The sequence below is a fragment of the Simochromis diagramma genome, unplaced genomic scaffold (assembly GCF_900408965.1).
Source record: "Simochromis diagramma unplaced genomic scaffold, fSimDia1.1 OVJJ01000603.1, whole genome shotgun sequence".
Taxonomy (NCBI): domain Eukaryota; kingdom Metazoa; phylum Chordata; class Actinopteri; order Cichliformes; family Cichlidae; genus Simochromis; species Simochromis diagramma.
Window position 1 is genome coordinate 3913745 of NW_024387414.1, and position 27340 is coordinate 3941084.

At 38.6% G+C, this 27340-nt stretch overlaps 1 protein-coding gene across 3 annotated transcripts in view; it reads right to left on the reverse strand.

Moving 5' to 3' along the window:
• The window catches only part of LOC120720966 (protein MTSS 2-like), a 77952-nt gene that overhangs the window by 49748 nt on the left and 864 nt on the right, over window positions 1-27340 (reverse strand). For all 3 annotated transcript variants that reach the window (XM_040010896.1, XM_040010895.1, XM_040010897.1), the window contains exons 2-3: window positions 7406-7467; window positions 6586-6659 (exon numbers count right to left, since the gene is read on the reverse strand). In XM_040010896.1, the coding sequence (XP_039866830.1) occupies window positions 6586-6659; window positions 7406-7467 (136 nt within the window). The remainder of the gene's footprint in view (window positions 1-6585; window positions 6660-7405; window positions 7468-27340) is intronic.

A 27340-nucleotide genomic window follows, 5' to 3' on the forward strand; every position in this document is an offset into this window, starting at 1 on the left:
CTACTTCACAATCGAGCACCACTGAATTGTTAGACATTGTGTGTAAAGGGTGTTGGAGAAAGTTGTCATCTTTAATTGCTGAATGGCAACATGTTGCCATATTTAAGAATAACAGAAGTTATATCATGTATGTATTTATATGAACTATATACACAATAATGATTATAGTAAAAGATAAGATTTTGCATGAGTACAATAAAGACTGTGAGGGTGATGGAGTCCAGGATTCAGAGCTCAAAGATGGCAGCCGTGTAACAAAATGTAAAACTGTTCTCTTGCACTCGCCAGCAGGCTCTGATATTGTTTTGGTGCCACTCTGGCACTTTGTGGCCTGTGCCCAGCACGTGATGCGCACGTACATAAAACCAGTGCTGGGTAAAGCTGAAGTTCAGCCACTGTCTTAGCTGAGCTTGGTCATATTTATAATGACAGCACAGGCCTGTCACTGAAGACCGCCTCACATTTCTCCAGAGCAGCCCTCTGTCCATTCTGTGCCTTTATTGCTTTCTATACTCGACTCTCTCAAGCATGGACCTCTGTGTTTTCATGCAGTGATAACTCCATTGCTCTGAGGTCAGAACAATCCTTTACTGTTTCTATCATTTCATTAATTAATTATCTTTCATTTCTTCACACTGCATCACTGTGCTTTGAATCTAAGATTCTTTATTTGCAGCACATGCATTCTTCTTCTTTTTGTCCCCTTTTAAATGTGCTGTGTGTAGCACTTTTTAAGCACCAATAAACCCTGCTCCAATTAAAAACCTTACCTTGTTAAAATTACTGTAAACATGTAAGACCACAGCCAGGATAATTGGCAGCCTCCATGTCATATTGTTGGTATATAGTGCTAGTCTTTCTGAAAATCAAGGCCACATTTCCCATAAACTTCATTACTTCCTGACCTCCAGCTCACTTCCTCTGGATTTACTGACACAGATAAACACATTAGAAATTAGTTTTCCAGCATATTTTCTCTCCTCTCGACCATCTGCAGTTGTGATAAACCTGACTTTTGTTTCTCCTTTCGTATTTATTTTAGAAAATCATGAAACTATAAAGTTCCAGTGTAATGCCACTGTATGCATTCAATCCACACTGGATGATATTTTACACCAACTGAGAGCCAACACATGCAACCGAGGTTCTTCTGTTTCCATCTAGTTTACAGTGCTTAGGTTTGTCTGATGACTTCAGTCACTGAACAGCGATATAATAGACATCAAATTGCACAAACTTCAGGAGAACCGTAAGCTTATTTGGATTTTCTCGGTGTGTTTGTATTCCCAGAACACAAGTTGATGATATCAGGACATTGTCTGAAGGTGTCCTTTCTCACACTCCATTAACCATGTTCTCACTTTTGGAATAATTCTATGTGGTTTAGGCAAGGGTATCACCCGAGTGCTGGATGGATATGCAGGAGGTAGGACACATGCTACTGCTCAATAAAAACACAATGAAAATTGCTGTTTGCACACACTGTTGTTCATATTCTATATATAGAGTGCAAAACTTTTTGCATTCTGTGGGCATATTGTATTTCGAAATCCAATCATATATATTCTAAATCACAATCTCTTCATTTATCCACCAACTGCAACTGTACAAGTCGGAGGAATAACAGAGAAATTTGGCTCTTGGCATATGTATGATTGTGTGCACACAAGTGTTGGTGTGCATTAAAAAGATTTATGATATTCATTACGTATCTGGGTGCAGGCAGGGAGCCTGGCAATAAAACCACCAGGCATTCTGTACCATCAGATCATCATCTTCCTCTCTTTTTCCCTTTCTCTCTCTGACACACACACACAGACACAACACACACACACACACACACACACACACACACACACACACGTACACACAGGGCACTTTATTGCTGCACACAGTGCCAAATATGCATAGTGAGAGTCCTGGGACTGACCCAGGTTTTACTGCTGTGATTGCAGAGAGAGGACAGATATGAGGGAGGGGGTGTGTGGATAGAGATGCCTCAGCATCATTAACATCATCATCTTCATCATCATCAATATTGCATGAATAAAACACATGAGTAAAACAACAAATCTCATACATGATGACAAGTCACAAAAGGCTTTTTTGGGACTTACGATTATCATGACATCCTGTCTCATTTACAGCCACCTCTGTCAGGAAATGAAAGAGGCGGCTGTAATGGCTGTAATAAACGCTATGGAACAAAATATTAAGTTTGCCACACATGATATAAATAGAATATTCCAGCCACAGCCCAGATCTCTTCAAGAACAACAGGTTAAATAAAATAAACAAATATATAATACAAATATTCTACAAGTCATCAAATTCTCATGTCATGCTGCAAAAAGAAACATGAAATATTATCGCTGTATTTGCATATGAGGGTGGTGACAGAAGTGGGCAGATATTATCAGTAAAAGAATTCAAACAAATGGGTGCGAATCTGCATATCAACAATTTTATACAGATTTTATTGACAGTAGAAACTGTTACTGTGGATAATTTCCATCATCTGAAAAATATCTTTATATATTTTCCAGCATTAAAACTTTGAGCCCATGTTACCCACTCAAAGTTTTGAGTTTGCCAGTGAACTAAGAAAAAAAACTACAAAAGCCCACTCTGTAACTTAAACAAAAGCCAAAACAACAAAAGGAATAGGTTTTGCTGGGAAAACCTTCAGTTAATCTCTTTGTATAAACACACACACAAACACACTCGCATGTAAAACACAGTTTTCCCTCAGGGGCGCTGCGGAAAGTGAATTTTTGGGCCATAAGACAGGGGTGGAGAGCACATCTGAAAGTGCACTCCCATTCATCCCACACCAGGGAATTCACAAATAATTGTTCACTTCCTACTGCTGGATTTCACCCACTTGTTAAATGTCTTTCACACACACACACACACACACACACTATAACAAAACCTAAGAAAACTGTTTATCTTACCTAATGTGGCCACTTTTAATTTTGTTAGGAGAAAATAATGAATATAGATGACCCCAGGAGAAAACATAGATCGAGACTGAAAAATTCATTACCTGGCGTTTGTGACTTTTCTCACTTACATATATAAATAGAGCGTGGCTTTGTTTTAAAGCCACCCTGTTAGCATTTACAGATGCACACATTTTTGTGTTAGTCTTCCTCTCCAAATCCTCATCTAACCCCTAATAAGAAAGAAAATATAGACTATCTACCAAAACACATACTTTTTAGTTATTTGTGTTTATCAGGTATTAACAGCAGACTGTGTCCAGACATATTATTTACTCATAGAGGTTTCAGCTAGATGCTAGTGTGAGCAGACTCTGTAGCACACAGATATCAGATAGCTGATAGCTATCCCATGGTCATCTTCTAGTGTTAGCATGCTAACATTAGCTATACACACTGAACGCGAATGATAGTGGACACTTTTGTGACCAGGCTAAATCACAGAGAGTGAACTCTTTGTATTTTACCAATCAGCAGGTCAAACAAATAGTGAAAGACGTGATTTTGGTCAGTTTGATCACCTTGACCGAACTTGATTTTCAACATAAAAAATGTAAAATTAAATAAAAAGTATATAAAAATATCCTCTAATAACACTAGAAATGACTTGTCTGTAAAGGGTTAATCTTGAGAGAAACATACATCAAATATCATGTCAATACAAATAATAAAATACTTTTGAATAATACATGTCAGCTTCATTAGTTCGATAAGTTGGGGATCCTTCTCTGAGGGGCATGTACAGCAGCGGTGAAGGGTTTGGGGACATTTTGAAACGTCCCTGTTTTTGGAAGAAAGATGAGAATAAATTGATCATTAATCAGAAATCTTTTATGAGGGACTGCGTAGAAAAATGTACAGAGTTGTGTGTTTCAGCGGCACAACGTGTTCCCTGATGGAATATTTAAAGGCTAATTCATCATTAGAAAACTTTTTAAGTCGTGCTGACTCAGCAGAAAACCCTTTTGTTAATTAAATAAGGCCGCTGAGTCTCTGAAACATCAGCCTTCAACTACAGGCAGAAACGGCCAGTGAACAACTGTGTGTACAACTCCAGTCACAGAAAAATCAAAAGTAAATTTGATCTGAATAGAAAGAAACCCAGGAACAAATCTTGAGAGTTCCTGGTTTGACATCTCACAAGTCCTCAACTGGAGGCTTCATTAAGCTGTAAATGTAACAGCCGCATTGTGCTGGTCTGGGTAGGGAGTCCTGCACGCTGTCGCATGAAAATTTCAACTTGTTTTCGAAATGAACTGCCACATAAGGCTTTTCTTTCCTCTGTTTCTAAGAACTAAAATAGTTCACGGCAAGTTTCACAAGATGGTGAACGATAACATGAATCATTAGCTGTCAAGACTTTGAGAAATATTCCATGAATAATGGAAGCCTGTTTTTTTTTCACTTGATAACATTTTGCAGCGTTTCAGTTCACTTAAAATTTCTTTGACAGCCGTAATGAAAACATTCCCAATCCAGCCTTCCAAATGGGACTGTCAGTACTAGAGCAGAGCACAGGATCATCAGTACCCTTTGGGCTTGATTCATACACACTGTAATAAGTAGCACATTGATATAGCAAGTGGCAGGGAGACAGAGAGCATCATTATTGGTGCCGTCTCCTGCCTGCATCCATTTAACAAATCTATTATAGAACATCACACACTGAGAAAGAGACGCATCTGTATCGCAGTCTGACAAATGGACTCTAACAGGAATGACTCATCAGTATAGAAAGTAGAAAGAGCCTCTGATGAACAGTCTGGATCTTTGTGACAGGACCATTTATGTTATATTTCAGCGTGTGTGTGTGTGTGTGTGTGTGTGGCACGTATAATGAGCTGACAAAGCATGGTGACTTCCTGTCTGGCCTGTAAAAGCAGCATGATCTTCCTGTATCCTCTGCTATAGGAGCCCACCTGGGGCTGCAGACACACACCACATACACTGTCTGGCAGCTGCACCTAATAAGCTACATGGATGGAGAAATTCCCCGTATTACGGTCTCGGTCGTCTTCCTCACTTTCCTCAGTGGTACCGTACTATTCACGTGGTTGCCGGTGGGCGATGAATGTTTGTCTGACCTTCTTAGCTCTCATCCCACACTCTCTTAAAACTTGTGCCAAGCTTTAAGCCTACGCACAGAATATCAAGTGTGTCAAGGGTGTCAAGCCAAACACACAAGAAAACAATCCATAGCCCATAAGTCTATAAACTCAGTTGAATTTTTGGCTGAGTACCATGCAGGAAAAAAAAATGTAACAACATTAATCATGGGCATTTTAGGAATTTAAGATGTGAATCAACTTGCTAGAAAGCAACCAAACAGCTGTTTAAAGTTACAATTGTTTGGCACATTACCCACAGGTTTTACCGGCTGTGTATAATGTGCGCATTTTTTGTAAGCTCTTCTTAGGAAACATGATCCATGGAATTGTAGCAAAAATGACAATTAGACAAAGTTTAAAGTGCAGTAGTCGCATTGCACACAATTCAAGCTGTTTATTTGCTACATAAATTGAGAACTTCACTATCATTCTGCACCTCTGTCAGCAACAATCACCCAGTGAGCTTTACAAGCATTTCTCACCCTAAAATAAATGTTTTTGCTACACCTTCCAGAATCATTGGGTACAAAAACAATCTGAGGCTATACTTCTGGAGCTACTTCCTACTTCACACTGAGCTTACTGTTGTGTCATTCATGAATTATGAAGATTTCACACCTATTACATGACCGACTTGATCCATTTGACGCAAAAACAACTTATCACTTTCATTTATAGCTATGAGTTTTAGTCATTTTGGTCTGTTTTTCTGCACCCTGCATTTGGCATTACTCACACTTTACTCACTCACCAATCAGCATTAACATGTTGGTTTACTGATGCTGACGCTTGATGCTGGCTTTTATGTGTATTCACCATGACCAATATGAAAATACGGAAAAAATCTTAGTTATTCCTCCGGTACAGTAGTTGGAGTACTGGGGACTGTAACTATTCTGCAGGTTGCAGATGTTCAAACATTACCTCTGTGAGAACTTTCTAAATAGTTCAAAAACTCTTACAGTACTTTGACAAGAAAGAATGAAGGACTATTTTTGTGTGTCTCAAAAAGACTCCATGGAATAAAAATAATAACCAATACTTTCCATTTCTTTTCTTTCCCAGCAATAAAATTCTGATGCACGTATTTTTTTGTCCCCTGTTGCCTCAGTGTTTAAAAGGTGTTTCCCATTGCATTGGGATGCCTGATAAAATGCATCCTGCTACAAAAATAGATTTGATTGACCTCTCTGAGGTACTTCCATCATGTTTCTGTCTCTGTAAACAGCAGTAAACTTGTTTTGAAGTTTGGGACAAAGTTTACCTCGAGGACACTGGAAACACTTTCATGAGTAAGATGGCTCTTTAGAAGGCTGGTTGATAATATCTCAACAACATAATAATACTCTTGATAGTTCTGCAATGTGGAGGGCATTTCAGAAAAGCAACAACAGAAGACACAGAGCCTACAGTTCTCTGAGCAAGTCGCTGTTTCCTTCTTACAAACCCGCAGACACACGTTGTTATCCTACCTCTGGTGTTGGTAGCCATGTCTGCCACCTTCTGAAAGGCATCAAGGAAGGCCACGGCAGCCAACACAGTGGTTCTATGGACAGAAAAAAGCATTTTGACAGAACTTCAGCCTGACTTCACATGATATTAGGATATTATGGTATTATGGAATTTATACATAGACTATATTTAAAACTGTATATAAAAATGGAGCTGTACCAACAATACCTGCTGCTGTGTCAGTTTTAAAGCCTTAACTTCCTCAACTCATTTTAGGTGAGGTTTGGATTTAAGTGAAAAGGGTACAAGATTTCTCTAAGGCCTCTCACTAATAAAAAACATTTTAACAACTAAAATATCAAATAGATGAACACTTTAATTTCATTCATTGTCATTTCTGATTCATCTTTTGGATGCGACAGTGGGCATGTCTGAAAAAACAGAATGTGAATATTTTGAAGGAAACAGCGTTGCAAACAAAAACAAGTGGAAAAGTCATGTCTGTGATGTGGGACTCATATACCTTTCCACAGTTTTTGCTAGGACTGTCCTACAAGAAAGCTCAGAGTGTGTTAAAACTGTAACACCCAGTTATCCACTCCCATATTAACTGGTTTAATGCCCTATATTAGGCCCACTTTTCAGGCTACTGCATTCTCATATTTAGTCTATGCCTTTAAATGAAGTCTAAAGGCCTAAATACTGAAGGTAAAAAAAATATCCCAAATTCTCTCGACTTTAATCTGTCTTGTTTTGAAACTGGCATTAAATATTCTCTTAATATTTTCATAATTCAAAAGCTGTCGACTGTGCAGTGGTGTGTTGTGCAGTGGAGCATACCGGAGTTGGGAATGCAGCTTGGTGGCCTTGGCGCTGAAGTCCTCCCACACAGGATAGGAGCACTGACAACACAAAGAAAGGGATCCACATTAAAATGGAAAAATATCATTTAATGATAAAAGTTTACTGCATATATGTGTTACCAAACCAAAATACACGTGTTAAAAAGGATGCCAGAAGAAAAAAAGATACATGAAGTCCCATATGGAAAAGATTTAATATAAATCTTATAAAGTTTGTATCTGTCTTGTGTGAAACTTGTATGAAAAGCATACAAGAGTGAAAACAGATATAGATCCTTGAAAATTATATAATGAAACTTGTATGTTTTGGATACTTACTAAAACAATATATGAAAGTAATGAGAAAGTGGCCACTTTCATGAGTAATCACATATAAGTTTTTACTATTTCTTTTCCATATGGGGTGGGAAGATAATGATGTAGTAATAATATCCTAACATGAAGAGTTGCTTTTGAAGAATAAAAAAAGTTTTACTTTTGAGACTTTGCATTGCATTTTGCTTATATATGTTTCTGTGCATGCGTGTGTTTAAATTGATACCAATAATGTTCAATATGAATTAAAAATAAACAAATATTCTGATAACAGAAAAGTGTCTTTGTTGTAAATTCACTACAGACTTTTTCATTTCATATGCTTTGATGTCCTTTAGCTCTACATTTTTCAAGTTAAAACCATAAAGACACACACACATACGTTTTCATATCTTAGTGAGGACATCTCATTGACATAATGCTTTCGCTGGCTGTTTACCCTAACCCTTGCCATCAAAAATGAATGCCTAATCTGAATCCTAACCCTCAGCCTAAACCTAACCATAACCTAATTGTAACCTTGATACTAAAACTGCATTTTGAGCCTGAAAAATGCCTTCAAACTCGTGCGGACGGCATTTTGTCCCCATAAGTGACTGTTAGGCCCCACGAGTATAGTAGCATGACATTTTTCTGTCCTCACAAAGATGTCTAAACATGTACACACACACACACACCAATTCCATTCTCTCCTCCATTGGTACTCTGCATCCCCCAATCCCTTTTTCACCCCCGCTTCACCCCGTCCTTCATCATCAACCCCCTCTCCTCCTCATGCAGCCATCTAATCCATCTATCCAACACACACACACACACAAATGCGCACACACACATATAGAGAAGACTTGACAGCCACTGGCATCAGGCAGCATCAAAGGGTCTGACTAGAACAGCCAAGATCGTTAACACAATTCAAAGCTGAAACGGTGTCTTAATGGATGCTACTCCCCCATCCTCCTAGCACTTCTTAAGACTCGATGATTCCTCTATCCCACACCCCCAGCACATATTACATTATACTTGATCCAGGTTAACCTATAACCCTGTTAAATGCTTGCAAATTGTGCGTGCCGGGGGTTGGCGGGTGTATTTATATCAGCATGAGGTCAAAAATGTCTTTACGGGAACAGTGAAATATGAGAAATCTGCCAGTGTAAAATAGAAACTCGAGGAAATGGAGGGGATAATGAAAAAATGAAAGTGAAGGAAAGAAGGAGGAAGTGGATGTTTTTGTGTGTTTCTGGGGGGTGGGGTATCCTGTCGTGATGTCAGCCTGGCACAGACAGTAAGGCCTGTATACTCTTTGATCTGGCCTGTTTGATGTGGCTTAATTTGGTCTGAAATCACAGTACCATTTCCCCTTGGTACTGAAAGCTACTCCCTCTACCCTCTACACACACACGCACGCACACACACACACACACACACACACACACACACACACACACACACACACGCACGCACACACACACACACACACAGTAACCCTGCACCCTCCCTTTGCAGGAGCTTAAATAGTGTGGCTGGAAGATAAACCGAAGCGATGCCCTCCTCCTCGCACACACACTCATACATACACACGAGGGGAATCCTTCACTTTATTAGCATATTTGTGCAATTTCAATCCAATAAAAATTTGGTGGTAAGTTACTGTATGAAGACTGAGTAAGGATGCGTGTGATTGCTTTCAGCTTCTTAAAATGCAGGACACACACTGTATGCTGCTGTGAGGTATGAGGTATGATCAGTAGCTTCCAGATTAAATGAAGACTGTCTCTGTGGGATAGTGGCACTGAATATTCAGATGGCAGCATGGAGGCTTTGGGTTTGGTCTCGAGGCCATTCTGTGTGGCATTTACATGTTTTCAGCATTCCTGTGTTGGTTCTCTTTGGGTACTCCAGCTTCTTCCCGCAATCCAAAGACATGCATGCTGGTTTAATTGTTGATTCTAATTTTGCTATGGATTTAAGGTGCATGGAATTAAATGCTATACAAATATATGGCTAAACATGAATCGTAGTCTAAATTGCTTTTTTATACAAGTACCAATCCATTTCTATTGGGTGTTCCTGTAAAGTAAACACAAGTTCCTTTTAATATTATATTTGCATACCATAAAATTTTACATTATTTATAATGTGTTCAACGGACCTTACTGGCCGTTTGAACATTTGTAAACCAAAAGAAAGAAAAAAAATTGTAATAATAACTGGGAAAAGAGTCGGACAAGCACTGATCATTTTTCCACTGATTTTAAATTCAACTGTTTCATTTGTATTAATTTCCACAAAATATAGCATCAAAACAGCATGGATAGTAAATCTCTTTCTCAGAACAAAAGATCAAAGAAACTGCCACAGAGATTTCATCTTTTATTTTAAAAAAATTAAGAAAAGATTGTTATTTCAAGGTGTAGAGCTTTATATTTGCTGGTTTGTTCTGGGATGTGTCTGCCCTTCCATGTGAAACGTGGGGAGAGCGGGACCCAGACTTTCAGGACCGAGCCAGAAGGCATCAGTGACAAAAGATATGACATTGATTAAGTCAGACACAACAGGCTAAACAGCTAGTCTAGCTAAATAACAAATAAAAACGATTGAATTCATAGAAAGGTATCAGGTGAGCCAACAGCTAAAGTAATTTAACACTGGATTTACTGGATACTCAAAACTAACATCAAGATTTTGCATAATAGGCATCTTTCTTGAAAAAAAAGCACACAAAACTATCCATCCATTGGCTTCCGCTTATCCTTTTCAGAGTCGTGGGGGGTGCTGGAGCCTAACCCAGCTGTCATAGGGCGAGAGGCAGGGTACACCCTGGACAGGTCACCAGTCTGTCGCAGGGCCAACACACAGGGACAGACAACCATTCACACTCACACCTAGTGGCAATTTGGATTATCCAATTAACCCGCAAGCTGCATGTCTTTGGACAGCGGGAGGAATGCTGTCCAAAGACAGCCAGAGTACCCAGAGGGAACCCACACAAACTCCACACAGAAAGACCCCTGATGGTGGAATTGAACTCAGGACCTTCTTGCTGTGCAGCAACAGTGCTAACCACCGTGCCACCGTGCTGCCTGCACACACACAAAACCAGTGATTACACAATTGGTACTTTTCTTTAGTTGACACTTAAAACCTATGAGGCTAAGATTTAAAATATTCTTATAAAAACAGGGTCAGTGACACATGTGTGGACCCTTCTGATTCACTTTTGCATTTAAGGAGATTAAAATTCCCTGGGCCTGCACAGCTTCTTGCTCCCTAAATATGTCGTTGCGTGTATGTTTGTCTCAACCAGAGAGCTAAAAGACCGCGACCATAACCACTGCTCTCAGATGATTGTGGGACTTGGAACATCACTGTGGCCGAGGGGCAAATACATCAGAGTGTGGGAGACACAGACAGTGGGAGACAGTGAGTGTGCGAAAAAGCTCTGGGATTGTATACTGTTACATCACCACTTCCTGTGTCACAAAAACATCAACAGGGCATGCACGATTACCTCTTGCTCACATACACAGACACAACAGCCGTCCATTTATTGTAAATATAGCACCACTAAACTTTATCCCAGCCGTCTTCCTCTCATGTTAGTCAGTTGTTTAAAAATGGGTCAAATTCTAAAGACATTGGATCGGCCATGTATCAGCTGAGCGTGTGCATAATCATGTAATTAGAATGGTTTTGTGTTCCTTTTATAGAATATCATAACAGAAATTTCAAGCGCCACTTCACCTCGACACTTTGTCTTTCTCTCTTCCTTTATAGCCTCCCTTCCTTCCTTTTTCCTTTATTGCTTCTTTTTTTGTGGATGTAGCAAAACCGAATGTGGTTAGACTGCTGAGCTGCTGCCTGGATTTCATGTTCTATCGAGAGTGGACTTGCACTCTAAGCAAAACCATTCATTATAATAGAAACCCCTTTGAAAACAGCTTAGTGATAACTAACTAATCACTGTCATACAGCAGTTTCTGCATCTGTCTATTTTGCTCATGAAGCTAAACAATCGGTTGTTTTTGGACTTACAGAACAGGATGATGAATGTGACCGCAAAATGTTGAAGCCAAATCACAAAATAAGTGTAGCTTTCTTTAAATTAATGGTGATTAACGTTCAAAGAACAACTGCATGTATTTTTAATTGATTGGTTTTCTTTTCTTTCCTTTTTCTCCATCCTTAGCAGTTTTGAATAATAAGGTTCATCTGCTTTGAGTTAATTAGTGGTGACAATTAATTAATTAGCGGTATCCCTGTTTCCATGTTATACTGATTGTCATGGAACATCTAGTAGTTATCAGAAAGCACTGTTAGTGGTGGACAGGGTAAGCAGTTGTTTTGGGTGTTTTTCCTTTGTTAAAAAAATCCTTTTTACAGTAAATGTGTGTTGCGAAAGCATATATATAAGTGTCCAGTCTGAGCTTCAAAAGTGTATGTTCTTAATACAATACAAATTACAAGAAGTTGGGACACTGTGTAAAATGTAAAAACAAGTTTGCAAACCTCATAAACCAACATTTTATTCACAATAGAACACAGAAAACAAATGTTTTCAGTGTTTCCCAAAAGTGTGTACATGGCCATGTTTACCACAGCATAGCATTCTTTCTTCTTTTAACAACAGTCTGTAGACATTTGAGTACTGAAGGGACCAGTTGCTGAAGTTTTGGGACAGGAAAGTTGTCCGGTTCTCGTCACATAAAGGGTTGTAGCTGCTCAACAGTCCAAACAAACAACAAAACTAATTTAGGATCATCTGTCAACTTAACCTGCTTAATTTGGACTGCTAAAGAAAGCCAGTGCACCTAGAAAATATCCACGCAGGCACAGGTAGAACATGAAAACACCAAAAAGAAAAGCCTTAGTGCATTGATACCATGAAGTGAAATACTTTTAATTAGCCTGTCCATGGTGAAACCCACTTTTTAACTAGAGCCTAGCCAAGCTGATAGCATAAGATTCATGGCCGTCGATTGGATAAGTGGAGGAAAATGGATGGAGAGATAATGCCAGTTCTCCTGATCTTTGCAAGGACTCATCACTTTTTGACTTTCTAAACACAGACTAAATTGCTGCAATTGAAACAGTGAGTTAGAAGTCAACGTCTGGGGTCATGATCAGAATTTCCCGTCCTTACACGCAGTGCATTCCAGTTCAAATGCATTCTGGCTACTGGAAATACTCAGTTTGGCGACAATGCTGCCTGGATAGTGCATGCAGGAAGTCAGCTACATTGCACTTACTCATAGTGAAATCACCAAGCATAAAAACGGTTTAATCTTCAATGCAATTAAAGTAGACATTTGTATTCTTAGACATTTTAAGTTCAGGGCTGTAGAGTTTGAGCTTTATTTTTTTTATCATCAATCTGATGATTCCTCCATTGACTTCTTTTTCTTTGCATGCTGGAAAATCACTCAAAAAAAATCCAAGTTAAGTAGGATTTAGACCGTGGTGTCATCTACAGACAAGTTCTAAAAAATGCACGAGACTGACAAGACTTTGCATGAGTCTATACGTTAAATAACTAAAATATCAAAATGGTGAGCTGCATTTATTTAAAAAACAAACAAACAAACAGAATAATATCATCCTTGTGGACAACTGTGGGCACTACACACACATGCTACTACTTTTTATTCCACTTGGAGAATGTATTTACAGTTGGTCTCTTCGGAGGATACACAGATATCTTCAGAGAGCCTTATGAGCACTCTCTGATGACAATATTTATGTTACTTGGACTCTAGTGGACCCTTGTATGCTTGGGGATGTTGAAAGTACAACTCCTGCTGCAGAAAAAGACATTTGTGGCCAGCTACAGAAGTTCCTACAAAACAAACATATTGGTAATTCAGTATGATCGGGATACATTAAGAAGGCCATTTGGTTTGAATTTCATTAATGTGGACAAGAACAATAAGTGGCATGAACCCATAGTATGATTATATGATTCTTAGGTGTACATTTGATGGATACAGTTTCCTGTTTATTTTTTTTTAGCTGAATTAAAACTTACTTTTTGATAGTTGTGCAAATATCAAAAGGTAGACAAACTGTGCTTTAATCTTTCAGCAATATATATTTTTCTTTTCACTCTTTTTTTTCTAGTAATCCTTCATTTAATCCAGTTCTGATTCTAGACTCTGGGGTACTATCAACAGTCCTCTGGCCTAGTTCTCATAGCACCAGTCCATCCAGTCTGCCCAGCATTCTATTGAGAGCTCCACTCCACCACTCCACTATAGTGGACGGGAAGCTTACTGTCTCCTCTCATTCTTTTGTTCCCTTTGTCTCCCCCACAGCAAGACAAAAAAACAGAGGAAATCCAGCAAGAGAGACGGAGGGAGAAAGGGAACGGGTGGAGGCAGGCAGAGAGGGATGTAAGGATTAGCATGAGTTTTTTTTTTTTTTTTTTTGGTCGTATCACCGAGCCAGTTCACAATTTGAAAGAGAAATGCAAGAATCAAACAATAGAAGCTAATTTCACAGTGCTCCATATGCATAATCATCTGCTTTCATAACGAGGATCAAACTCACTATTATCAAGGTTGGGGATGGATGTATAACCCACAGAAAGAGTGTTATATATCATATCTCTTCCAGAAAGAATGGTGATGTGTTTAGTCTCCTTTTAGTCAACAGTACCAGTGCATTAACTGGGATTTAGTTACATAGGTAAAGCTTCACGTTCCTGCTTAGTGTGGCTAGATACAGTTTAGTGGCCAGTGAATTCAATTATGTTACATTACAGTCTTTTCCAATTTGGGCCTTTCTAATATATTAATTTTACCAGCAAATTAGACCTTGTATATTCCTGTAAAACTACAATAATTTCCTGTTTCATTATTTTAACTCACAGAGATTTGGTTTATTGTATCATCAATAAAATATCAGTCACTCTTTGAATTTGATGGTGGCTGACTTTGCTTTTTAGAATTTAAATTTTCATGTTGAGAAGATTACTCCTCTGGTTATGATGATGTCCCGCTCAGTCTAGACTGCACCTGAGTACAAAGTGGCTCAGAATTAGCTGCCAAGTCTGAAGTTTGGGAATGAAGCTGGAGAGTAACAAAAGTACTGAGACAATAGAATCAATTAAATGGTTGATCTACCGTCACCTAAGACCACGAGGTGTGGGCACTGACTAAAAGAATAAGATACCAGACATCATGACAAAGCTTTCTCCAAACAATTGTTAGAGGAAATACTCAGTGACGAGAAGTAGACTCCAGAGTAGAGCTGCTGCTAGGGTTTTCTCAGATACCAATGAGCGCTAAAAACAATCAGATCACGTACACATTTGCAACAGTATCAATATCCTTCAGTCAACACACAACTTCACGCCACACCACTGCAGACAGACACAACCGCTAGTTGATGTTCAAAATGCTGAACAGTCTTTATAAGGAATTTCAAGGGTTCAGTCAAGTAAAGTAAAAAGTAAAGTAAATTAATGGCTGGCTAAATGAATAAATACGTAGAGTAAATCAATGGTTGCTTTTGTGCAACCATTTTTTTGTGTTATTTAAATGTTGCGTTAAATTACTGGTTAGTTTGTATGGGATATAACAAAGTTAGCTTGTTGTGAATTGAATGTGACTTTATTTTATTTTTATTCGTGCACAGTGGCTGCGGTTCCTTATGGCCAGTCTGGGTTTACATCAGTGAAGTAAACTCATTTAGATTTAAGATGATGATGCTTAGATTAATTCACTCAACGTATCAACAGTACTGTCTAGTATAAAGACCTCATACTGTTAGTGTACGAAATGGAAATCAGCCATGATGGCTCGTGAAACTGTTGACATCTTGTTGAATTCACTAGACTGCAGTCTTGGGGTTCTTCCACATGCCAGATTCCACTTTAACCCCTGACTGTACTCATTTTACTGTTCATGTGTGGAAGCCTTCACAGCTGCACATTCATTAGAATTAGAATTAAGATTGGAATCATATTTTTATTCTCGTGTACTAATATTATTTTATTAATATAGTAATATAGTACAAGGTTCAGTTACCTTTGCATGGTGGAATGGTGGAATTTTCCTTCAACAAGCTACTTTCTTACTCTGAGTACATTTTTACTCGACTGAAAAAAACATACTTACTACTTAGCACTTAAAGTATTTTTTAACACAAGTATCTGTACTTCTATTTAAGTACAGAATGTCTGTACTTTTTCCACCTCTGCCTATGAAGTGCATTTGCACTGGACATATGCATTTTGTGGTTTCAGTTAGAGAAGCTAGTAGTTGAACTAAAAATCGATAAACTAAACAGGGGAAAATGTCACATATGTAATATCAGTTTTAAACATTCTGAATAAACCGGTACTACGCACATCCTCCACCACATCACCTGGCAGTTGGTTTTGGAGAAAAAAGAATCAGCGCAGCAATGATGAAGCTGCCTCACTGCATAATTGATGAAGTGCAGCAGCTAATTCCAATCTAAACACAGTGATGAAGGAAAGAGGAAACCATCTGTGTGTTGTTGTGTCACTCTGCTGTTAGGCCAGAGATCACAGGCTCCCTACGAGTGAAACATCTGGGATGTCTGCATCATACACTGCACTGATGAATGTCATGTAATATGCCAAACAGGGGTAGATATGAACATACACACATAATCAATCAAGTGTATCATAATAGGAATGAAAGCCGAGAATCAAAGAATATTAGCATTATTACAATAGGATACAGCTAAAAATATTTAACCGGTGCTTTAGCAGGATCATGACATTACACTATTTCAGGACCGTTACATGGTATTATTTGTGACTACAGATAAATCTTTTTCCTTTAACTGACTAACATCCACCAAATCATTAGAGAGCCATCGCTGGTTCAGCATTGGGTGTCAGTTTAGCGATGTCCAACCCTCAGTACAGAATTTCCACCTACATGAAGCAACCCAACAGGAAACACAAAAAAAATAATTTCAAAATTAAGATATTATGCTAAATTTCTACACACGTGTCTCTTTATTATGGGACTGAGTAACATTGATATCTTCATAATAAGTTGAGCAAGAGGTTTCCGTTTGGAGGTCCAAATACCTGCCAGTGTTTTATGACCATACAGAGACTTCCCCTGGAGAATTTACATTAAAATGCATCAACTGTGCATTCGAAGAAGTGTCACATCAATGACTGTTTTCAGTTGTGAGTGTCAAGTAATCAAGGTTTAGCCCTAGACTGCAGAGATGTTGCACTACACAAAAATACCACTATAGAAAACACTCAACTGACCTCATTTAGTAGTAAATCATTGTAACTGTGAGAAGTAAGCAAAGTTTAACTGGTAAGATGCTGAAACCCAAAGTTTAGATTTACTAGTTGAGATTGTTGAGACTTGCCAATGTGCCCTTATCTGTGTTCAGTCTGTGTCAGTATCTATTGAAGTGTCATCAAGTGCTCTAACAATAATCTACAGAAGAAGATAGGGTTCAGTTCAGTTCAGTTCCATTTATTTATATAGCCCAATATCACAACGAGAGCTTGCTTGAGGTGCTTTATATTGTAAGCTAGACGTTACAATAATACAGAGAAACCCCGACAAATAGATGAGAGCCTATGAGCAAGGATTCTGGCAAACGTGGGAAGGAAAAACTCCCCTTTAACAGGAAGAAATCTCCAGCGGAACCAGGCTCAGGGAGGGGCAGTCATCAGTTGTGACTGGTTAGGGTGGGGATTGGAAATTTACGGTCAAATTGGAAATTTAGATTTGCACTAATTAACAAGTATAATAGCAAAAACTACTCCGAGCGTAGCAGCAATTGCACCAGCACCTATATGCTATATGCAAACATATACTTCAGATCATGATGTTGTCTCACTGCATTTATTTGATGTGTCACCTGTCCTATTTTCCATCTTGCTTGTTCAGAACATCTGCTGTTGGCACTTGTCAAGGACAGCAGCTCCATATTTTGAAAGGTGGTAATCTAAAAGTGAAGTGACGTTTTACATTGATGACACTGATTAATATATATTTCTGCTGCTAGTTATGGTAGCAACACTATAATGACTTAAAATGACAAAATCAGTTTTTTAAAAATAAAAATAACAGTATATACTAATCTATATGACCTACAAAGTGGAGCTGGGGTGGTTGATGCAGTTAAGCAGAGGAGGTTATGGGAAAGAGTCCAGCAAGTCAGAACCACACGTCCATTAATTTGGGAAAAAGTCCAATCAAAGAAAGAAAAAATCATCAGCTAGCCAGTAAACAAGAAAACTGACTTATGATGTGGATTTCAGCCTTAATTTTCAGGCCAAGTAATGATTCACACACACTTTAAGCATAAATATTCAGTCCTGAATCATAAAAGGCACACAGAGATGCACACATTTTACACCCTGCACAGTGATAAAAGATGAGACTGAGGTGCATTATCATTCACTGGATGGCATGTTCACAAGGAGCCATCAATCATCCAAACTCTTGGCTTTTTTTCCCTTTTCCTTTACTGGGCTGAAGGTTATTATTTTCTGCACTGCTCCGCTCTTGTCAAAGGGTTGTCACTGGATGCTGAAGGTGTGCCCATCAGGCTTCTAAGACTAAGTGCAGCTGTTATCGTCACTCCCCTCATGTACAGAGATGAGAGGTGGAACTTGATTGTAATGCCTCATAATATTATGTATTACCACTGTATCACATGGCAGTATCAATGGTTAATTATATTAGTGGGCCATATTGCCACTGTGTGGAGATCAAAATAGAGCAAAATACAAAACTGCACTTAAACGTTCTTAAAAGTTAAGGACTGGCTGACCTTCACATATTAAAGAAATTATGACTTCAGTTTCCCTTTACTTAGTTGAGCTATTCTTGTTTTAATGCATTACCGTAATACTATTGCAGTTGAATATAGCTAATGCTATATATCAGCTGATGATACGAAACACAATAGATTCTACCAATTAACTGTTTTCAAGAAATACCACATATGTCTTGTTGTGAAAGGACCCTGAATTTAATAGTGGATGAAGATGGATGGATGGATGGAAAACCTACCTTGGAATATTATCCCAAGTGACAACCTCAGGCTAGCTAAGATGTGAATAGAGTGAAGCTGTGCAAAGCCAACCCCTTTTCATCCTACGGCATAGATAGCAGGGATGTCACCGGGACACACAGTTATGGTACCATTCGATAGCTGCCACACCTGCTAACATTAAATGCTTATGCTAAAGTCTTGGCACTGTATCAGCAGTAGCCTTGAAAAATATGATTTAACATTTTGATCTTCCACTATATCAATGTTTTAAAATGTATTTTCAATATAGGAGTTTATTTTTGTTTTGATGATCATTTTGTTTAGCTGTTGAGCTGGGTAACGAGCATCGTGTAATTCTTCAGGTATTTAGAGCCTTCGACCAGATTTCTGATGTTGTGACATCCCACATACAAAGTCTGCATAAAGAGGTTTCAGATAGTGGCACGTGCTTGCAGGTTTGTCAGCAGGAGTTCCTGACTGATGTCCCTGATTCGTTTCTATCTTCCACTTGCTGGTTAAGTTTAGGCACTAAAAATGTTCAGGTTTAGAAAAAGATCGCAGTTGCCGTTAAAATCTATCCGTTCATAACAGTAACCCTTCATATTAAAAAATGATGAGAGCAACTGTGAGTGTGAAAGCCCCTGCTCACTAATGCCCTTCACACTAATGCCAGTATAAATCCAATGCTTGTTAAATACATGTGATTATGAAATGAAATGATGACATATAGAGCATGAAGAAAACTTTCTTTTTGAAATGAACAGGAGAATATTGATTTGCCATGTTCATTGTTATTCTCTGTGTCAGCCTCTAGCCTGTTCATAATGATCAGCGTGTTTTACAGTAAACAGCTGAGTTGTGATGAAAAGGTTTTGACAGGCCTGACAAAGGGTTCACTGAGTGAAGCTGTCTTGGCGGGCTCCCAAGTAGCCTCCACGCCTCCCAAGACCAGTCCTCCCCATTCATCTCTACCGACTCTAATGAGCCTCGGGGCCCTAACGACCTCTGAGATTTTAACAAGCTCTAACGAGGGAGATGCTCCTTTGTGTGTCCTATTGGAATATTGGCATCTTATACATAAGTATATGATGGACTGTAAGTTTTTTTTTCTTGTTTTCATTCTTTGTTATTTTTAATGAAAGAAACACAAAGCCTTGCTCTCAACTTTTGCTTCTTCTTGCGACTTTAAAAACTGATTCTCTCTAAAGTACATATTTTAGGAATATCAAAGTCAATACATTCTAAAACTGCAGCATTAGTAAGAGTACAGTCATTTCATTTTATTGGATATAGCAAAAAGTATATAGTAAATTCCTAGCCAACTCTTAAAAATTTAATAGATGCCCCTGAAAAGTTATTACAACTGATATTGCTGGTGCCTCTCAGCTTCAGTGTTGATGGAATTTGACAAATTCAAAGCAGTTGCTCTGAACACCATTAAGATTCAGTATTAAAGTCCAAAGTTATTAACTTTAGATGCAATTAGGATTGGAATTATGCTCTCTGTTTTTAAACAGTGCTCTTACTGCTACTGTTATTAGCAGAAACCTGAACTGTGTCAGTTAGCAATAATAATCAATCTCAACTGCCAGATGAGGACAATGAAAGAAAAAAAAAAATCAAAATTTCCATTAATCAACCAAATTTGTCATAAACTCTTCAAGTGAGGCATAATATTTCATCAAAAAGCAAGTTTTACAGCCAAAAAGGTTCAGTGTAAACAAAGTTCCAACTGAAAACAGAAACCCAAAAACACAAGGAACAAACAGGAATCAATAAAGATAAACAGAGGGAGCCAGGGAATGAAAAGATGAAAAGAACGACATATAGCAGTAAAAAAGCAAACATGAACCTTGAAAAAAGGCAACATTACATGTACACAGAGGGCAGAAGGCAACCATGTGCAGGTGGTGGGGCAAACTAAGGTGTGGCAAACAACAGAAACAGTACGCAGGGAAAAGAGAAAATACTAAAGAGAGAGAGAAGAAAACATACTACTACTACTAATAATAATAATAACAATAATAATAATAATGATATGTTTATTTGTATAGAACTTTTCAAAACCATTGTTACAAAAAGAAAATTATAAATCAATTTGAAAATGTGAATAAGATACAATGTGATTTACATTTTTGTGAATAACTTAAATTTAACATAAAACTCATAAACACTGAGGGAAGTAAAACTATTATAAAAACAAAAATAAACACATGAACCATAACCAGAATTGCCAAACTGAAACTCAGCATAAGAATGTTAACATAATGAAAACAGGAATTAAACACTCAATATCACAGCAAAGTGAAGAACAGAAAAACTAGTATCACGACAAAGTATCTATTTGTATCTATTTGTATCTATTTGTATCTATTTGTATCTATTTGCCTTAATTCTGCTAAATTTACTCAGCTTGGATAGATTACAGAAATACAGCAATCCTTCTAATAAATCATACGATTTGCATTTCATGTATTTCCATAAAGAAAGTAGATATGCAAGTTATGTGAATTCACTTCTGGAGTATCCAGCAGTATCCCTCCAGAACTGACAACAAAAAAAAGGTTTAGCCTGTTTGTTCCAGGACAGAACTGCTAATTGTGCACGTTAACAGACTTATTAGTGTTGCAGGTCTATCATTAAGTCTGTCATTAGGATAACCCATATGTCATACTGATGCCCATTGTCAAAAGATCTGTGAGAAATTCACTGAAAGGCAATACAATCAAACATAACATCAAACATCTGCAGCATGAGCTAACATGCTGGTGCTGATGTCTGTGCTGCAAAAAGCTCATTGGTGTGAGTAGCAGAGGCTGCATGGACATACACGAGCTACGTGGAGAAATCTGCCTGTCGATTTTCCTCCATCTTTGGGTTGAACCCGGGCCTCTGTTCTAAACAACAGGCCTTGCATTCGGAAGTGTCCTGGACCACATGGACACAAACGCACCACAGACTGGACTAATGATTTGCTTCCACAGAGCATCTTCAGTTCTGTGGCATGGCCAAGGGTCATGGGGCATAATTGTCACCAGCTTTTAAAGGGATGGACAACAATGAACTGTCTCTGTGAGGCTACTGACCAGTTTACTTCCACTTCTGCTGGTTTGGTGGGGTTGTTGTTTTTCCTGCTCAACACGTTAATGAGGACTCAGGCAAGCACTATGTCCATTTAACACTCTCAATTCATCTGGTATTTTTGGGATTCTCTTTAAACAGAAAAAAACAGGACATAAACACTGATTGAGGCAGACTGTGACATACAACAAAGGTCCCCTGTTTGAATCAAACGAGGGTCTTTGTAGGCATATGGTGTCTTAACCACTTATCCTCTGATACAACCCAGCAGCAACATTTTAATGGCAGTAATAGCTCTTTCTCCTTTTTCAATTCCTTTGTGGAATTTAACTTGCCGTTCAGAGTCACTGTAAAGCCAGCATTTAGGATAAGTGAAGCTATAGGGCAGTCATTTACATGAAAGCACTGCTGCAACACATGCAAGTGGATCATAAATGACTCGCATCATAACTTTGTATTTTTGATGTGCATCCCACAATGCCAACAACGTCGCTGCAGGCAATACATGAAGACTCAACTGCATTTTTGCATTTGCAGATATTCAGTGTGCTATGCTTGCTAAGATTATTAGAACATTATTATTAGCTGAAGAAACACTTGTTTGAAACATCACATAAATGTGTTACATAGATGACTCTTGGAATAAATGCCCGGATTGCCAGCAAGGTCTTTCCAGCAGTGGGGGAAATGAAAAAAAAAACTATTTAACGAAACCAATTTTAACTGGGGGAAAAAAATCACAAAAGCACAACACAGGATTTTTAAAGTCTGATAAAAAGGAGAAAAAATGTTAAGAACTGAACGTGCACGACACAGCGCAGTATCCAGATACCAGAAATACAGCAAGTTTGACAATAAAATTATATTCTCCTTTACTCTATCCTCCCGCCACTGTCAAGAAAACATTATCCACTGGCTGATTTAATCAGATGACCATGAACATGACGTCTTCATCTCATCAGATTGACCCTCTGTAACCTGTGTGAACAATTCACTTGAAAGTGGCGAGACATGGCCCTCAAGGGATATACATTTGCTGACAACTACACAATGCCCTTAAACACACACACACACACACACACACACACACACACACACACAGATATGCACAGAATTAGCTGTATGAGTATATGGGAACGTTTCCCATGTATATTTCTTGTACACAGTAATAAGAAGATTATTACTTTGTGGCTGTTTTATTATTATGAGCTACTTTGCAACTCCCACTGTGCACCATTATTAATTTACAGTTATCCTCAATAATTCTACATCAGATCAAAGGCAGCTTACATATACGATGCACATACAGATTGCACATGTGCACATGCGTGAGAGGTGACTGACTGCCTCGGGTGGAGAACCTGCTGAGTACTGGAAGAGGAAGGGCGAAGCAAGAGGAGAAAGAGGAAGATGATGGAAATGAGGAAGAAAAAGTGCTTTCTAAACTGCGTGAATCCACTCTGCTGACGCTGGCAAACAGTGAACGCTGGGGTTGAATCTTGCAAACCGAAAACCATCCATGACACCTAAGGGCACTGGCTTATAGATCCACTTGCAGAAAACAAAATTATACAATAAACGTGAACTGGCAGGACACAGCATCTTGAGAGAGTGCACAAACTTTGGGGAGAAGCCCTGACCAAACGTTCTCTCATCTGATGTACTAACCTTGAAACCTTGTGAGGCAGTATAGTATACTGATCAACCCTGATATCACACGTAAATCCAGATGTCCAAGTGTTTTAGATTTGTAGAAATAAATAACTTATCAACTCATTTTTTATCAACTCAACAGAAATCTCAATAGCTAAATATCCCATAAATACATAAAAATATATCTAGGAGCTTGACATTTACCACCTCAGTGTTTCTTAAACATAAGCACTAATTTTTGTTTCAGTTTTTATTTTTCATTCATGCAAAACAACAATGACACTTGTAGTTGATATACTGATGCACAAACTCCTAATTCACATTTTGAGGTTTCAGTCTCTGTTCACAGCTACCCGTGGTCCATTCCTGAGCCTGTTGTTTTCCTACCAGCTGGCTTACTGGCAAGGTCGCTGTCATAACATTCAGCCTCAGATTCCCTTGTCTGTCTTGGACTGTAGCTGGCAGTGATAATCCTTGTTCTGCTCAGGAGATTTGCTGAGAGCCACTCAGAAATCCTCTACCTGCTCTAGGTTGCTCCAAGCTCACTGAGCCCAAAGAGCAGAGCAAGGACTACCATGTGTCACGTGCAGTTGGACTCCATTAGTGGGATAATATATATAAGGTGTTTCAGATCAATTTAAAACCAACAAGGAAACCAACAAAAAAGAATAACCAATAAAATAGAATGAAATGTTACCCTAATACCAGTTTAAAAAGATGAGTCTTAAGCTGCTTTTTGAATGAGTCCATTGAGATCACAGATCATAGACTGGAGGGCAGTGAATTCTAGAGTGATTGCAAATGTCACCTTCAGTTTTTTGTCTAAATTTGGGGATGGATAACGATCCCTGATCAGAAGACCTGAAAGGCCTGCTGGTGACATATGGCTGCAAAGGTTGGTTAATATAATGCTTAACTGTGCAGAGACCTAATGTGAACATTCGAAGTCTGATAGGGAGCCAGTGCAGTAAAATCAGCCAACCCAGTATCACAGCAAAAGACCTGCTGTTCCATTGTGTAGCTGCCATGGTTTGCCTCTTCTAGGCATGAAATGCGTTGATCAGCAAGCGTGTGACATGACAATTTTTGGAGGATCTGGTGCAGACCATTACCTGTAGCTGTAGGCGATCCAAGGAGCACAGTGTCAGGTTTAAACCATCACGACACCAACAGTAAAAACACTGACCTCGCTGGGAGTTTCTAAACAATGAGTGACATCAGGGTGGGTGTGCACATCGTTCATATACAGTTTATGTATGCAATTTACAGTTACTTTCACTTCATCTTCTAATTGTTTTCATAATTCATGAGTAGTTGTGAGAATACTTGAATGATGAATTTAGTCTTAGTCTTCTTCTAAATTAAAAGATAAGGATCTAAAAATCAAACAGACTGCTATGTCAGTATGGCTTCTAATTTGCACTACATTTGCATTTTAATTAACACCATTTATAGAAGCCTGGAGTTGTACAGCTTTGTAACATTTTAGAATACTATGGATGAAAGGGTAGACTACATAGAATTTATACAAATCCTTTGGATCAAAGTGCACATGTTCATGGATGCAGATGGGATGGTGAATATTCTTAAATATTTGACAGTGTGTGTACAGGAATCAGCACATTTTTCTTTTAAATGTGCTGTATTTCATTTTAAAGAATACGATGTCTAAAACATAACGATCAGTTTTATTGTAGCTCACAAATGACTGTACATTATTATATAATTATGTATCCAAGTCTTTTACTAATTCAAATCTAATCTAAATATGAATCGTGGATGTTTGTGGTACTATGCACAAATCATGTACTGGCATTTTAAAAATGCTTCCTCAGAAGTGTGTATTTTGTCGCACAAGTCATGCATCAATTTAATCACCAAAGCTGTCAAAACCAGCTTGTTTCCAAGAAAAACTATTAATTTGTTACATTTGACAAACGGCTTCTTTCTTGGTGAGCTATGAACACTGATTAAAGACAGAGTTTCCTGACTCAATGATTCTTATCCCTTCACTAATGTTCATTCAATGCCTGGTTGAGGGATTCATACAAACTATATCAGGTCAGGAGTGCTTTAGCCCAATTTCTAGTGACCCACATTTTTCTGAGTTAGGCGGTTAACATCCACGGGAGATGCATTAGAAAATAAATGAATAATAAATGAAACACTGATGCACTGAGAAGCCTATTCTTTGAGCAATGATTAACCCATCTCAATGTGTACTGTACACATATGTTTGAGCATGAGCTCTTAAGAGACAAAAATGACAAATCCTTGGTAAAGACACATGAAAATACTGATTTATGATCACCACTGAATATGTATCCAATTACAACACTCTAAGTAGACATTCCTCAACCATTACCAAAGTATAAATACATACTGTTGCTACTGCTAACTTCTAATCATACGTCACACAAAGCTAAATATTTTCATTACTGCCATGTGTAAATTTCAGTCACTGGATCTACAATCACTGTAAACAGATCTCTGCACATGCTTATTGCTGAGTGTAAATACGAGACATGATTTATGGTGGTACTCTCGCTGTAGTCTGCTCTTAGTCTGAGTCATATTGACCAGTCTCCATGTTAAGAGCAAAATAAAAAAAGAGGATTGCATTTGCTGCAAGTGCAACTGCAATATGAATTTCGCTTTTAAAAGTGATATCTAGGTATTCTAGTCCCTTCTCAATCTTCTTGGCATCAATCACTTTGAGATGTGCACACTACAAACAGAAAATTCTACTCTTTCTGCTGCTTTATCATTAAAACTATTAATAATAAATCACAGGAATGCTCCTTTTTTATTGTCCATAATGTTCTAGTCACTATTGACTGGATTTTGCCAGTCATGTCATTTTTCCATGCACCTGTATTATTTAAATTACATTAAGTAAAACTGATCCATTGGAAGTACTCTTTGATCGTGGGTTGATATTGATATCCGGGATCATATCCCCTTCTGTCACTTCGACATGTCTCACCCACAACAGAAAGTCAATAATTTATGCTTACAACACAATGAGTGTGCTGCATTGGCTGTGACCTCTAGCATGTGAAGCCATACAGATAGCAATGAAATGTGCAACAGAAAAACCTTTACGTATTTTACATTCACGCATGTAAACTGGTTTTTAGTGGAACATACAGAGAAGGGTGCGTGTCATCAGGTGACAGGCAGACAGAAAAGCATGCAGAGCTGCATGGGCGTCTGACAAGCAGGCATACACCCGAGACTGCATCTCCAACCATTTCATCCAAAGCATCTTACAGCAGCACCGGTGCACATTCAGCTTGGGTGGGTACCGAACCACTCCACGGTTGCTGCAGAATCACTGACTGACAGGCAGGCCGCGGTATGGGCAGACAGACACGCGGACAGAGGGGGTAGGTATCTGCGCGGCTTCTCGTGCTTTTGTGTTTTCTCGCTGGATCAGCCTGACAGAAAATCAATGACGCTGCACTCTCACGGAGACGCAGAGTAACCAGAAAAGCAAGGACGACGGAGGCTTAACATGCAACAGTCGAGCGCGCACCTATTCTTACACAGTCGCTGCAGGTCTCAGGTTGAGGACAGCCTGGTGAAGATTCAGGCGTGTGCATGTGAGGGAATGTGTCAGTCACGACAGGGGTACACATCTGATTATATTTGCCAATTATACATGCCACTCCACGGAGCCGTTGAGATGAATGGAGTCCCAGGCTAATATGGGCACTTCCACAGGGCTTTGATATAAGACCCAGCTGGTCTTCACATTTAGCACAAATTGATTGCAAAATTATCCATATGCATAAACCTGATCAGACTGAGAGAAAACAGCGGTGATCGTGCCTGGTTGTTGTGGTGGTGC